This window comes from Pantherophis guttatus, chromosome 2 (assembly GCF_059756535.1).
Source record: "Pantherophis guttatus breed Tessera chromosome 2, ASM5975653v1, whole genome shotgun sequence".
In the NCBI taxonomy this organism is placed as follows: Eukaryota; Metazoa; Chordata; class Lepidosauria; order Squamata; family Colubridae; genus Pantherophis; species Pantherophis guttatus.
In genome coordinates this window covers 180,820,074-180,836,866 of record NC_142064.1, presented here as the reverse complement: position 1 = coordinate 180,836,866, position 16,793 = coordinate 180,820,074, and the positions used below count along the sequence as shown (strand labels likewise).

The window sequence follows — 16,793 nt, the reverse complement described above, 5'->3', positions numbered from 1 at the left end:
ACCCTTCTGCCTCAAAGACATTCTGAGAATTCTAATCAGAAACTGCTTCATCATGGAAAAACCCAACTCAATCTTAGGAAAAAGCTTTTGTTCAAGGAATGAGAGGGATGTTAAAAAAATTGTGAACAGCTTTTTGGAAAGCCATTCACTGTGTGTTTGTGTTGTGTATGTGTGTGTGTGTGTGATTATTTCAGCTACAAAAGTAAAGCCACCCTTAAAGCTGATTTCAGGACCTGCTTCTCATTCAACTATGGACTTAACTATGCCTTGCTTTTGGGAACAATTCAGAATGGAAGCCAATGCTTTCTAACAGGATGTTTCCCTTTTAAGCCTACAAAGCTAATACGCTTTGGCGGTCCCTCGTCTAAATATTGAGCAGCCCCAGCCAGGCTTAGCTTTCAAGCAGTGGCTTGTATAGAGTTCTATGGTCCTCCAAGCAAACTTTTTAGAAGTTCTCCCAACACAGTCATATAATAATGTAATCAAAACATTAATTTATTCCAAATACCTTGGGAAAATTGGTACTATCTGAGACAGGGATGGGTTCTAAAAATTTTTACTACTGGTTCTGTGAGCGTGGCTTATTTTGTGGACATGGCTTGATGGACATGTGACAGTGGGCGTGGCTTGATGGTCATGTGACTGGGTAGGCATGGCCAACTCAATGTCACGTCAAGGGGTGCCTCACCTGGCCCCTCCCCTCCCAGCCATTCCTTGTCACACCCAGCCTTAACATATCTATAGTTCTGTAAAAATGTTGTTCACTTTTTTTCAACTTTATTATCTACATACTATAAATACACTTTCATGGACCGCTGGAAGGAGGAAATGGCTCACATGCTTTGCCCAAGAGTGTGATAGACAACAGGCTTTTAAGGGGCTGCCAGAAAGAAGGCATTTTCCAAAGCACCAGAAGGCAAAACAAGAAGCAATGGATGGAAACTGAACAAAGAGAGATGGATGGAAATGGATGGAAACTGAACAAAGAGAGAAGCAACCTAAAACTAAGGAGAAACTTCCTGACCGTGTGAACCAATATAGGTGCAGAAATATTTCAGTCATAATTTCACATATAAAATAGCCATTCGTGTAATACAACCTGCATATTGTTCAAAACAGTCATTAGTATTATGGCTGATGTTTGACAGCAAGCCTAAAAGTCAAAGATTACAAGAGTGCTTCTTTCTCTGTATATATACAAAACATACATACCAGGAATAGCATATTAAAATGGATTTATGTATTGGTGGATTTCAAATTTTTTTACTACTGGTTCTGTGGGTGTTGCTTGGTGGGCGTGGCGTGGTGGGTATGACAAGGGAAGGATACTGCAAAATCCCCATTCCCTCCCCACTCCAGGGGAAGGTTACTTCAAACTCCTCATTCCGTCAGAGTTTTTTTCTGTGGACCGGAAGGGGCCTGTATCCCACAGATGGAGTTTTGCTTGTTTGTGCAGACCAGTTTCTGGCATGCCGCAGACTGATGCCAGTCCATGGGGGTTGGGGACTCCTGCCCTACATAACTTCAGTTAGCATGTTTTACAAGGTTACTCAAGAAATGGGCGCTGTGGTAATAGAACATCCTTTGATGAATTCCAAAATATTGGAAGCATAAATTCAGATGGTTCAGATGAAAAGCCAAAAAAAAAAAAAAGGTTTTGGTATGAATGAAAATTTGCTCTGTTGAAAATTAAGCCTTAGTGCTGAGAAATCAGTTAATTAACTTTTTCAGATGAAGCAATCATGGTAATGAAAGCTGTCTTCTCAGAAAGCATACGCCAAGAGAAGAAAACAAAAATGAACACAGGAAAGAAAATTAAACACTATGAGAGTTGGGGGGGGCACAAGAAAAGATATATAAACAGAAATTATAATGCAAACCTCTGGAGAAGGTATTTCAAGGTTTTCACATTATGGTGGAGAAAAGAAATGTCAGAAACTATGTCTAAATGGAGAATTCACAGCCTAGCTAAAAGGGTTCACATCAAAAACCTTCATTCTAAATACAGCTCTTCAGAGACAGAGAACGTAATTGTGTGATTTCATAGTAGTCCTCACCGCTGTGGAGTTGGAAGGTGCTTTATATGCTAAACTTAATTGGACTTATTTATAAAAGTGCACATTGGGAAAAAAAAAGAATCTCTGCTTAAAAAGTAATACTTAGAAAGTATGTATCTAAAGGCTTCCACTATCCCAAATCAAAGGCGAGAGGCTTGAAATGAATATACAAGTTGATTGCACATTTGATTGGATTCTTAGATCCTTTCTCCTCCCTGGGCCCATTGACAACTGTAATGTGTTCATTCAGAGGAACACAATTATAGTAAGGAGAGATTGCTATACAGTATTAAAATGGTGCGCTGAATTTCTCTCTTGCTCTTTTTCAAATGCTATTAGGACCTTTGTGGATTTTAATAAGGATTGAAAACTTCCATCCAGGCAGCAAATTGCTGCTTAGTGTGGTGCTTTTTGTGTACCATTTCAGTGTCTACTGACCTTGCTTCCAAATTTTTATATAGTTTAGAAATGGTCTCTGTTCTTTTGCATGTATTTCCAATATAAAACAACTGAGTTTATTTATCATGGTAAATGCAGTATCTATCCAATTAGTCTGTTTAATCAATCAGATATTGAGTGCACCTTCATCCTGAATAGTACATCCTTTAGAGATTTCAAACATCTTCAACATTTAATTGAGTTGGTTCTCTGAAATATTTCATGTTAATATGGCTCAGAATCAGAGAATTGTGCGGCCAACAATGCAAGTTGCCCTTTGCTTTTCTCCTTCTCACATCAAAAGAGAATTTGAAGGTATTTGAAGATCTGGAGATTGTCACAATCAGTTTACAGTATGTTATGAGTCAAAATAATGTGTTTAAGGAAAGAAGTGGAACCTCTGGTTTCATTATTTAATTGTACAAATCAGAAGACCATAAATTAATGCCTGCAGCATCCAAGATGGCACTAGGGAATCTCAACATTAAGTAAAAATAGAAACTAGATAAATGATAGATAGATAGATAGATAGATAGATAGATAGATAGATAGATAGATAGATAGATGAGATAGACAGGCAGACAGACAGACAGATCATAGTGAATTGAGATCGTTCAAGATGTGAGCCTATTTTGTGATTTTAAAAAAATATTTTTATTTTTGCTGTCTGCGCAATCCACATCACATCGCAAAATGATACCTATTGCCGGAACAAACTGCTTGCCTTGCTTTATGGACTGTCTCCCAGACACATTGCTTTATTAAAACTATTCTGATCAATGTGAGATCTTGCTCACCAAATTTCATACCCTAATAACTGTACTTTATTCATGATCTTTGAACTATTTTCTGATAAGAAGAACCAGTCTGCCTTGCCATTTACATTCATCTACTTTTCTAATGATGTAAGATTTAGAAACCTTAAATATCGGCGCACTGAACAGAATCTTCAAAGAAAAATATATCTTGCAGAATATCAAGAAATGCTTCTCACCAAATATGTTTCAAATACACAGCAAGTTCAATACGCGATTGCACCTTCTTTCTGATCTAACATATTGCAATTTAATGATCACAATTTTAAAGTAATTTTCTAAAATCTATACATCTGTTTCAGAGGATCCATGGTTGCACAGTGCACACAGCTAATCGGACAATATGTTTCTGTAAAACACCTAGAAAGGGAGGAAGTCAGAAGCAGCAAAGTAGAAAGTATGTCACTAGGTAAAAATAGTTATCATTTTGAATTTATGTTGTAACCAAATCAATCTGACCTTCCAAATTATTGTAACAATTCAATCCAAAAATATATGTCCAAATTGGTTCAATGAGTAAAGAATTGCACATTTGGGCACTAACTTGGCAACAAGTATTATTGGATACAAAAGGATATAATTCTGAGTCAACATGCTAAGCTCTCTAACTAATTAACCTATAACAGTTTCAAACTATTTGGTATCTTCCAAAGATGTTAAATCACAAGTGCCATAAAGTACCATGGAGAAAGATTTCAGGGAGTTATAACAAAAACACCTGAAAGCATGTTGATTTCTATCTCCATCATGAATATTGAAACTCTAAAAACAGTGGTTAATAGGTGAGGGCAAGAGACCAGCATGACTAGATGTATTTGTTTCATATTGTTCCTCCGACAGTCTCCAAATTTACAACAACTGAAAAAGGTGTGTGATATTCTAATCAGACCTACAACCAACTCATGTCTGTCCGTAGAGTTGCTTTTAAATTAGAAGTTCACTGATCTTGCACATATAAGTTTACTTTATTATTCGTAACGTTTCTGACTAGTTACATGATAATTCTTAAACATGTAAGGCTAATCTTTTTTAAAAATTAAATAGGCTGGATTTGAACAGACTATGAGAAAATTCCAATGCTACACTGAAAAATTGAAAAAATGATCACAGAAGATGACAAACACATTTTCACATTATTGCTAAAAAATAATTACATGAATGGGTTCATAAAGTTGCCAGCAAAGCAGCCCTGCTCAAGCCTGACATACTTACCATTCTCACTGATAATATACTTGGCCAAATTGTTAGCAGAAAATCATTCTCTCCCAGTGCTTTCTAAGTGCTAAAATCTACAATTCCTAAATCTCTGAGCCACCATGGCCATCAGATAGTTTCATATAGCCAAAATTGGCAAAAAAAATTGTGCAGATTGGAAACTTTAAGAATTATTATTCTTCAACCGAGTTGAAGAAAATTATGCTATACCTGAGTGGAGATGTTATGCCTAAGAAGAAATGTAAATCAAATACTTACTGAGAGAACAAAGTCCTTGACCGAACTATAAACTTGAATACATATTCCAGAGCTTTCAGTGTTCTTAATATAGGTTCACACTGTTCTCCTCTGCTTGAAGTATCCAAATAAGTCTTCAGAACTGCCATTAATTTCCTGAAATCAGGAGAACATGTTACACAAACGGAAAACCATCTTTGTCCAATTAGATTTCTAACTAGTGTGAGCGGCAAATATATGTAGTACATGCTGTAACATGGCAGATATTTTTTTTGTTTTGTAATTCAAATGCAGGTATTAAAACACTTCACCTGAGGAAAAAATCACAGTATAGCTATTCAACATTATTATTTCTATCTTTCATACAAGATAATTCTGGAGGGCAGCCATAATTATTACACAGAATAATATTATATTAGAAGTACAGGATAGAGTTGGGAACTCTTTGAACCAAACAATTTGCATGGGGCCATTATAAATACATTTCTAGTTTTTTTGTTGCACAGAGAATATTTTTGCCACGATTCTATGATCCATGGAAAATCAGTATAGAAGAAGTGAGATCCATTCCCTTGTTCCTTTCTCTTCTACGTGCATCAAACAATAGAATAGAATATGATTTAGGGGCTTCCCATATTGATTTCTCCATCAGGATTGTTATATACTTACTTGTAGGCTAAAGTTGCACTGAAATGTTGCTGTATATAAGCCTCCAATACAGTATTGAAATGCTGAAATTTTCTATCTGCAATGAGTCCTATTACATAAATCTGTAACAGAATAAGGGTTTTCATATGTAAAATATCACTTGGAAATGTTTTTTTAGAGAAAGAGGGGAGAGGTGATCCTTCCTTATGGACTCCACTGAATTCAGAATATTGGTGACATTTTAGTGTCCAATTAATTACTTGTTCCTATTCCAGATTGCTTGCTTTGGCAAAGCACTTGGAAAGGATAAGTGCAGATATTTTCATGCAAGAAATAAAGAAAGAAACAAGAGCCTGTGAGCTCTGTTGTATAAAAAAAATAGATGGAGCTTTGATTACACTCTTGTGGCTGCCATTTTGGATTTTGAACAATACCAAGCAGAAAATGGTGAGAGGGAAAGTTACTTATGTCAGTTGGGATTCTCTACCTCACCAGTTAGGGATGTAAAGGAAATCCACCCAGAGGAAATGGAGAGGAATTGCAGAGGAAATGAATAAATGCAATTGCCAACACAGATATGGGGAAAGCTATATGTTGCAGTGAATTAAATATGCTGGCATTTTTTTCAGTTCCCAGTCCAACATTCACACAAATATATATATATATGTATATGAAAGAATATGCATATATATATATATATATATATATATATATATATATATATATATATATATATATATATATATGTTTGTTTGTTTTCTGAGGTTTTCGCGGGTATTTGTATGTAAGTGCTTCGTGCTTCTAGGAGCACGAAGCCGAAAACACCAGCCTGAAGATGACGAATGAGACTTCGTCGAAATGTCGCCAAGACACCTCCAATTTTACGCGGGAGAAAACCCAAATAACCAAAGACCTACATACAAACACCCGCGAAAACCTCAGAAAATATACTGTATATATGTTTAAGAATACTACGAAAAATGCATAAAAATATGCATATATTAAAAAATATATTATGGAATGTATATGAAATGTGCACATTGAGGAAAGTTGTATTGCAAAATTCCAAATAGTTAGGAAAGCTGGAAACAATAGATGTGGATTTTTCAGATTCACGTGGAAAAAATTAGAACATGGAGAATACATGAGATTCTACCTAACAAATGGATTAATATCTAAACATGTGAGACTCCAATATGGACTACATTAATAACTATCTCCTGAAATAGATAATTCTGATATTTCTAGTTCCACATAATGCAGTGAGGCTCCCTAGATAGTTTAAGGAGGCTAATTATAGCATGGATGAGAAGTGAAGCCATCATGCTCACTTTGGTGGCATCATTCTCTCTTGTGACTTGTTTCTAAAAAAAAAGAAAAGAAAAGAAAAGCAGAACGCTAGAAAAGAGCTTACTTGATTGAAAGAATTGATACACTAATCCTTACCAAAGCATCAAAGACAAGAATGTCATATGCGTCACTGTGAGAATGTTCCATCATGATATTAAATAGGGCATCTAGAGTATCCTGGAGGAACTACAGAAAGGGAGAGAGGGAATGTAAAGAACAAGCAAATATGTTAATAGGTTTGGTACTATGACAGGATAAAAATTCTTTGAAAAATATTTTGATTTGTCTAAGCGGAAAACATCCCACCTAGCCCCAGGGAAAGTGTTTCACACCTCAAAGAATTCATCCTGATAGCCCTGTCACCTGGAGCTTCACAACGTCTTTGAAGATTTATTTTCATCAGAGCACACATTTAAGTCCAACAAGCACAGCCACGATTATTATGTTGTATTTAATGCTAAGTTTAGCATCTTAGCTGTGAATTGTCAAAAGGAGACTACAGCACATCTTCTTAACATTTCTAAAGCCCACAGCAGTTGTTTTTAACAGTGAGCAACTGTGAATGTTCAGTAATAACTGTTCCCTACCCAAAGTGGATGAATTTTATAACCATCTATTTTGTCAGTTTGGTGCGGTGGTTAAGACATCAGGCTAGAAAATAGCAGGCTGGGAGTTCTAGTTCTGCCTTAGGCATGAAGCCAGCTGTGCAATCGTGGGGCAGTTACTTCCTTTCAGTTCTAAGAAAGAGACAATGGCAAACCATTTCTGAAAAAACTTTGGCAAGAAAACTGCAGGGACTTGTCCAAACAATCTCAGAGAATCAAAGGGGATTGAATGGAAGTGGGGGGATGCCCCTTGAAACCCAACAGTAGGAAATGATCAATCACTCTCTCATCTGTCTGTCTGTATTCTACACCATTATCCATATTCCTAGCCAAATAGGGAAAGGAAAATGAAAATAAAATGAACATTCCTCTATTCTTTCCCATAAATTAAGTTATTTTCTTCATCTAGTTATAAGAAGCTTCAATGTAAGGGACAAATTTGCTTGATGCCATTCATTATTATCCCACTCTTTCCCAGTCTTAGGTCCCTCAATAGGTGCATGTAATTTCATTTAAATCTGATAATATCTGGGAATCTATGATGGGGAACAGGTGATTTATTCTACTATACATCCTGGGTCCACTTGAATATTCTTCATGGGAAAAACAGGTGTCATTTGTACTGCTTAGGAACTTTAATATACTCATTGCCTTTTTCAAATGTTGTGAGGGTCCCAAGCAGAACATTTACTTGTCTTTCGATTGAAATCAATTACCAAATAAGTGGGATGTTTGGAAAAACCCAAATTTGGATTTATATCTTAAAATTAATTTTAATTCCATAGCTGGAAAAAATGCCACTGACCTTATAAATGACAATGACAAACTGGACCAAATTCAGAAAAATGGTTGTCAAAGTGAATGACTTCTTAAACAAGAGAAAGTCATGAGTGATCAATCTGTCACTGTCAATCCTGTTGACTTTTTGCTACCTATGAAATTAAGATTAAACATTGGTCCTTATGAACACTAGGGTAGAGGGTATTATTGTCCTTATGAGCCTTATGAACAGTTGCATTTGTTCAGCCATTTTGTGCCACTGAATGCTGGATAAAGTGGGTTTTTGATCTAGCAGGAGTTTTTGTTTTTGTTTTTTACAAAATTCCTAGGAAGTGTGGTTTATTGCAACTGGTTATCTGGTCAGCACTAGCTTGGAGACTCATCCCAATATATAGAAGATGGAGGTTACTTAAAACTTAATTAAATCAGATTGTTCCACATTATAAAGGAAGGGATCAACCAGGTTTGGGGAAAAGCTACCAAGAGATTAAGAAGTCTGGAAACCAAAACCTCTTAGCAACAGTAAAAGATATTGATATGTTTAGCCTACAAAACAGATGAATGGGGGTGGTGAAGAAATGAAAACAGTCACCAAATATCTGAAAAGTTGTCTAACAAAAGAACAAATTGATTTATTCTCTATTATCCAAGAGGCCAGAACTCAAACCAATGGGTTACAACTCCAAGGAAGTGTGTTTAGGACTGATACCAGAAGATATTTCTGCATTAACAGCTTTCAGTCCTTGGGACAGCTGCCACAATGAAATTAAGTTCTCCTTTGTGGAAATTTTCAGGGGCTGGATGGTCATTTATCAAAACTATTTTCGTGGATCCTACACTGAGCAGGGAGTTAAAATAGATGGCCTCTAAGATCTTGTTCAATTCCATGATCTCTGAGTCTATGAATCTTGGAAACTGCCTGTTGTTCCTCTCAAGAAGACCTCGAGACATGATGATGATTAAGAGGTAAATTGTTACTAATCTATAAAATCCAAAGTTGCTATCCAAACAAAAGCACTTGTATGACCTGATATTTTGAAACATTCATTAAAGTGTTAAATGTTTGAAATATTAATTTTTAGGGTCAGAAATAAGCATTTAAGTGCACAAATATAAGAGTCATTGTAGAATAATCTGGCCCAATTTAGTTTGTTATCGCCTGGCAGACTGCAAAAAGAAAAACAGATTAATCACCTTGTTCTGTTCCTTGGTGATCATGCAGGTATTCCTCTTTGCAAGGAACTATCCATTTAAGAGCCTGAATTTTTAAATTCTTTGCTGCATCATAACTTTTGCTTTAATTTCATAGAAAGAACTCAACCATGACAATGACAGATTTTACCACTGACTCAAATATTTTCCAAACAAAGCAATGATATTCATGTAACAGAGAAGGGAATGATCACTGAATGGCTTTTATTATCCTTGCAACCATGAGAACATTTTCTCTGTTTGTTTTTTGTTTTATTTGTACTAACAAAGGCAAGCTGTCTTTCCACCCGGCCTTGATATTGTGCTTACTATGAGTTAATCATGCATTAAAGACTAAAGTCTTGAATCAGGGGATCTGTGATTGTTACAAATGGACATGCCCAGCATTTTTAAAAGTTTGGGGAATGCTAAAGCAGCAGCTCACTGATTCTACTTTAATCAAGGTGAATGTCTCTGAAGAATACTTGCGCGAGGCTTCTGATCAAGGGAAAATGAGCTATGTTTGCTTTATCACATTAGTGCTACTGCTTCTCCAAACAGTATTTTGCACACAGTTACCTTCTTTACTGGGAAAATGGTACTCAAAATGAGGAGGACAAGGAGCATCCAGGTGGCCCTTTTGAAGTAAAGTAGGGCTCACTTTCCACTTTAATAAATCAAGTTTAAACACATAACCTTCACTTGCAATAATTGGAGGGCCCAATTCAGCATGAAGGCTTTGGAAAGCAATACTTAGCAATATTTTGGAGTAAGAAATAGGTGGCCCTTTTGAGGTAACATATGGCTCACTTTCCAATTTAATAAATCAAGTTTAAACATATAAGCTTCACTTGCAATAATTGTTGTTCACTGTTGAGCAATACTTTGGAGTAAGAAAACTGCAGAATCATTCATTCTTAAAGTATACATCTCACTGAAGAAAGTATCTGGATGGTTATGGTTCTATTGTCCAACATGAGATATACATGTTCTGATCTAGGACTTTACAAGGCAGGTTATCTGCAGTGGATTATGCAGTTTTATAAAATTGTTCCAGTTCTTTTCTTGGTTAGTGCTAAATTGAGTAAGCAGGTGAATACTGAAGAGTTTTGGGTTGTTGGTGTTCTTATTTAAACCAACTTGTGATCTTGCAATGCTACTCTATTACCTTTGGGCTGCCTGTGTGTGTGTGTGTGTTGTAATTCTTCCAGACTGACTGAATTTAGTTCTTTTAGAAGTTTCATAAAGCAAGCAGCAGAAAAAGTCATGTCTATTTCATTTGATCAATTGCAAAGATCCAACAGATAACAGTTAAGAGAAATAAATTGCATCTAGCTCAACCAATCCAATCTTGGTAATAAAAGTTAGACTGGTCTCTTATTCTCTATCCATTTATTGGTCTATCTGACATTGTCTAACAATACCAAAAAGAGTGGGAGGGAAGGGAGAGTTAAGAGAACATTGCAATTGGAACAAAGGATGGGAAAATATGTTGAATCCCTCATTTAATCCCCAATGATATACACCACACATTCCTTAACCTAAACCGATATAGATGTACTACTCTCTTTCTCACACCTTCTCATAATATAAATTTTTAAGCACCCTTTTATTCAGCCTAAAAGGAACTCACAGCTAAAGTGCTCTGAGCTACAATCGTTCATAGTGAATTCCAATTGTTAAAATGCAAGTTAATATTCCTGGATTCAAGTACTCCATATTGAGAAACAGAATCAGTGTTAAAATTAAAACTAAAGAAACTGTAAAAAAAATTAATCTCAGAGGCTAATAGGCAGGTAAAATTTATCTAAAGTCTTACAGTAGTTGATAAATTCACTGTACCAGACATAAAATACAAGCATATATTTACAGACATTTTCCTATCCATTGACCCCTTATTAGGTATGGTATGCATAAAAATATGCATACCATACCTATGAATACATGTGGTAATTTAAATAATTGCCCCTTGCTGTTCCTGGTTTTGGAAAAATTTCACATGCTGGCAGGCAGATGGCTCTTCAGTGATTTTCTTTAGTTGATTGAAAGCATGGTGGGAGGATCTAGTGGAATTAATAGAACCTTTTCTAGCATTACTGATTACTTTCCCCCTCACAATTTGGTCTGTTGCCTCTTCAGATGCTGTGGGGCCTTCATCAGGCCTGGCTGAAATATATTGCCCACCTTCAAAAGCTCTCTTGAAAATATTTTAGGCCAGCATTTTCATATCACATTATAGGAAGTACTTCAAATTCAGAATTCTGAATATATTCACATTATAACTATGATTTTTAAAGATGGATAAGGCCTGGAAAAAAATGAAGTTTCCTGGGAACAGAAGTTCAACTAATTAGAGAGGCATCACCTGTCCAGAGTTTGCAAGAATGGAAAGAAAGAAGGAAAGAAAGACTTGTTGGATTCATTAATCATAGTTAAACCTGATTAAACCAACCACAAACAGGAACACTTTCTTGAAAAAAGGAAGTAGGAATCCAATCTTCATAGAAGTGTGTAATTAATTCCCGCCCTCTCTCCCTCCCAATTCCTACCCTGCCTACACTGGATGGGGGCATCTCATACTGTTCCTGCTATTCCCAAATTATGTAAGAGCCCCTCTTTGAGGGAGATGGGCAGTTTATAAATATGAAATATAAATACATAAATAACAAGAAAGGTGGCATTTTTTCCATTCAATGATTCTGTCCAATTCTCAGAAAAAAGTCCTGGCAGTTTTCTTGACAAGGGTCTTCTCAGAAGTGGTTTGCTATTGCCTCCTTTCTAGGGCTGAGAGAAAGTGACTGCTCCATTGGTCACCTCAATTTCTAAGTGATAGTTCTAGTATTGCTTGTATGAATTTTGGAAAGAATTTGGGAAATGTAACTTCTTTATTCAGTGAGGTAGCAAGGGACAACATAGTAGTTGGGTTTATACAACATGTTACCTTTACCTTTACCTTTTACCTTATTGTGGTAATGTGATAACTGACATTTAATTATCATGGCTTATTGTGAGAATCAGCATAGAGTATATTGTTGCAATATATAGAATAAATCATGGTTTTTAAAAACCATTCTAGTGTGTTATGAGAATAATACAAAACCTTGGGTCCAGGAAATAGTACTTTGCTCCCTCAGATGTATTAGAAAATGATTATGGGTAATTTCCACATTTGTTGGCATTGCGCATACTTCCCATAAATCCATATATTTAGATTAGAGCAAACACATGCACCATTCGATACAACTACAAAATTATAGCTAGAGATTTACTTCAGGAATCAACAAACCAAAAAAAAAAAAAAAGTTAACTGCCCAAAACAGAATAAAAGGCAGAGAAAAAACAGGGAAAGAGAAAGACATGAACAACAAAAAAGAGTGTACATAATTTCTCTTTATCTTCTATTTATCTATCTATCTATCTATCTATCTATCTATCTATCCATCCATCCATCCATCCATCCATCCATCCATCCATCTTGCTACCTAGCTAGCTTGCTACCTAACTATCTCTATCCATTCTATCAAAAGATACCAAATTTTCCAGAGTCCCTTGAAACAACACTGTGAAGAATTAGCACCAGCAATCACAAAAGAAAAAGCTTTTGGTTGCAACTGGAAACAATTTTGGTACATGGAATAATCTATTTTAGTCTTAGACGAGATTAAGAAGAAATACTGCTCAGATATTTATCCTATGCATGGTACATAAAAAAACATGGCTTTAACTCTTAAATCTGACCCTGATGAACAGGCATCTTCTCCACTAAACTTGAAAGTGGATACTTGGCCATGATGGAAGAGAAACCCCTGTATAATTCAACCTATTCCACATCTGCTGCCTGAAGTAGCTTTTTTACTCAGCTAACAATGAAATCACCTCTGAATATCTTTATCATGTACTCAGTTCTTGCACCTACAGAAAACAATAAATACACACAAGTATCTCGAAGTTTTCACCAAACTGTGATACAACTTTTTTTTATTTATTTTTTTAAATTAGATTTATATGCCGCCCTTCTCCGGAGACTCAGGGCGGCTTACAATGCGTTAAGCAATAGCCTTCATACTTTTGTATATTTTATACAAAGTCAGCTTATTGCCCCCACAACTGGGTCCTCAATTTACCTACCTTAGAAAGGATGGAAGGCTGAGTCAACCTTGAGCCTGGGGAGATTTGAACTTGCAGTAATTGCAGGCAGCTGATGTTAATAACAGGCTTTTAGTCTGTTGAGCTATCCAGGCTCAACAGACTAAATCTTCTTCTATTTGAAGAAGAACAATACTTCAGATCCTGCATAAAAATGACAATCCTTACGAATCAAAGTTTCAATCATGAAAATTGTAAAAACTTTCCTGCTGATTCATAGCATCTGTTTTCATAGAAAGCCCTGGCAGAAAGAAGATATACCTTCACAATTTCTTCACCATCCACGATCTTCAATTTTTCTAAGTTTTCCTTCAAGAGCTCAGGTTTCATTCGCCACTTCAAAAGGCCCAGTAAACCCACTACAGAAAAGAGGAGGAATATATTCAAGTACAAAAAGATAGAAAGTACCTTTCAAGTATAATATAGAATAGTTAGGGTTTTTTTACCATTTTGAGTTAGCTTAGTTGAGCAAATGAGAGTTGAAATGGCAAAGGAATCTCTTGAGCTTATAGAGAGCCCTCCGACAATGCTTGCACTCCGACTTAAGGTTGAGAGTTTAGGCTCTACTTGACTGCGGGTTGAAGGGAGGTTCAAGTACATGTTGACATCTTCCATTTTCTTACTATCACCCTTGAAAACAAAGCATTAATGAGATTCACTGATTTCAGATGATATTAAGCAGAACTTTTATGATTTTGCTGTACTCTTCCAATGCAAACTCCTGCTTCCACAATACCACACATTTTGTACATGATAAGGCACATGTCTAAAAATCTCAAATGAGACATGAGCAAGCATAGGTCTACAATTGATAAAGAAAGTGAAAGTACACAAGTCCTTGCACATATGGGAACAGTAGGCTAATGATACTTGTACATCTTCATTCTGGGCCGATCAATAGCACTTAGCAATAGCATTTAGATTTATATACCGCTTCACAGTGCTTTTACAGCCATCTCTAAGTAGTTTACAGAGTCAATATATTGCCCCCAACAATCTGGGTCCTCATTTTACCAACCTCGAAAGGATGGAAGGCTGAGTCAACCCTGAGCCTGGTGAGATTCGATCTGCCAAACTGCAGGCAGCCGGTGATCAGCAAAAGTAGCCTGCAGTACTGCACTGTAGCCACTGTGCCACCACGGATCAAGCAATATCAAAAGGTTCTTTCCTGGTACCTGGATGCTATCAGGAATTGGGGAGAGTGGGGTAGCCTTTGTCTCAACCCAAGGGCAAAACCTAGTAGCTGTGCATTTTAATTCCACCCCTCTCCCCTTAGAACCCCTTAGTTCTATCCCTAATTCTTCTTGGGTATGCACTTCCCAAATCAAAATTGGTGTGCAAATTGGTGTGTGTGTGTGAGTCCTCCTCAATTTACAATTCTGCTTGAAGAACAGGTGGCAGCTGTGCCTGGGGATGATGGGGCTCACTTTGTGCAAGTTCAGCTTATACACTAATTATGCTTCTTTCTGGATTGGAAGAACTTGCTCATGGTAACTCATACTGCATTCTATTTGGATAATTGAAATTCAGTCTACATGAGGTTGCCCAGCATCGCTGTTGAGAAATGGGCTCCATACAAATGATTTAAATAAATAAATAAAAATTATACATTTTAACATATTCAAATTATGTAGATACAGGGGCTTTGCTGTAATGGATTTTCAATGTTTTGCTATATTAAAGTGGAAGTATTCTGAAAAAAGTGAGAAACTGCAAGCTGTTAAAGGCCTAAAGAGATTACAACCAGGTTAAATGAAAGACCACACATTAAACTATTCCATTCTGCATTTGACTCGAAGTAAACCCACCGTAGAAAAGGGATTAAGCAATCATAAAATAAAATGAAGTCACACTGTGTAGATTAAGGTAAAGCAATTAATTATTCTAAGTTATCACTTTCTCTTAAAATGCCCAAATTGGCCTTTAATGCCAGGATCACACTTAAAATTGGACAAGAGAATCAATTGGCAGCAAGTGTAAGTAGTACAGTATTAGTATGTTCACCTTTTTTGATCCGTCTTTAACCATAGCTCAGTGCAATAATCCAAACTGGTCATTAAAAAAAAGGTATTTCATTGTTGTGGGATCTGCTTCCCCCAAGTAAGTTTCCTACTCTTCAAGGAAACCTTGAAAATGCCCATTAATAAATTATTTCCAAAGCCAAACCACTCTGCTTACATGCATGTTTATGGGCAATAATTTGCCACTAGACTCTAGGGCTATGTGGAGCAGCAATGTTTCACTTAGTATGGTTGACTCCACTCCAGCTGCTGGAGTAAGCTACTTCAAATCAATGCCTCAGCAGGTTCTGCCTTTACACCCTCTATTAAAAGCATCAAGGCAGGGCATTTTGCTTCAAAGAAAAGTCAGTCAAAAGCAAAGAGCTGATTCAGCGCAGCCTAGAAGCTTCATTGTGACACGCAGAAACTGGACACCACTTTGCTCAAAGTGAAACACGTCTTCCTTTTTTTTTTTACATGGTGTGTCAAGAGTATTCTGTAGAAAGTAATCAGTTGCCAAACCACTGAAGTCCTAGGCATGATCGTTGTAGTTCCTCTGAAAGGATAAATGATGCAAACATCAGAAAATGGAGCTAATTGCTAGTTGTGTTTAAGGATAGCTGGATTTTTTTCCCCAGAATAAATGTCAGCTGCAGTGTTTACACCTGCCTTGCATGTGCTTGCCTTTTACAGACAAAAAAATTCAATCTCTCATACCAAGCCATTGGATGACATTTTGCAGTCTGAATTATCTTCTCATGGAAGGAGAAATCAAAGCCAGTGATTTAAATCCCAATTTTAGAGTTTAGACTCAACAAAACTATTTTGCCATGGTTTTTTTAAAAAATGGGTTTACTATTCCTATTTCCTTAATATTTCCTATTAAGGCCTATAATGGAATACCCTGTGGGAGATCTTCCCCTTGAGATCCGGTTGGCCTTACAATTTTAATCTTCTGGAAGGCTGTAAAAAGGTGGCTTTTCTCCCAAATATTGGAATAGCATGAAGCCAGAGTTGAAAGAGAGTGTTGTGGTTGCACCAAAGGAATCTGAGTATGGCGTCAGGTTTTGTTGTTTTTGTTTTTGTCTCTTTTTGCTTTGTTGTTGTTGTTGTTGTTGTTGTTGTTGTTGTTGTTGTTATTGTTGTTATTGTTATTGTTATTGTTGTTATTATTATTATTATTATTATTATTATTATTATTATTAATTTATAATTGTTTTTATACTATGATTGTGAGCCACCCAGATTTCTGGTTTTGAGTTGGGTACCCAACAAGCATTTTAAATAAATAATGTGATTTTTATGTTTGTG

The 16,793-nt window shown here is 36.3% G+C and overlaps 1 protein-coding gene across 1 annotated transcript in view; it reads right to left on the bottom strand.

Moving 5' to 3' along the window:
- DOCK2 (dedicator of cytokinesis 2) overlaps positions 1–16,793 on the bottom strand; it is a 306,359-nt gene that overhangs the window by 240,037 nt on the left and 49,529 nt on the right. Inside the window, exons 18-22 of the mRNA XM_034406030.3 lie at positions 13,929–14,112; positions 13,744–13,841; positions 6,857–6,946; positions 5,432–5,532; positions 4,784–4,918 (exon numbers count right to left, since the gene is read on the bottom strand). Of these exons, the coding sequence (XP_034261921.2) occupies positions 4,784–4,918; positions 5,432–5,532; positions 6,857–6,946; positions 13,744–13,841; positions 13,929–14,112 (608 nt within the window). The remainder of the gene's footprint in view (positions 1–4,783; positions 4,919–5,431; positions 5,533–6,856; positions 6,947–13,743; positions 13,842–13,928; positions 14,113–16,793) is intronic.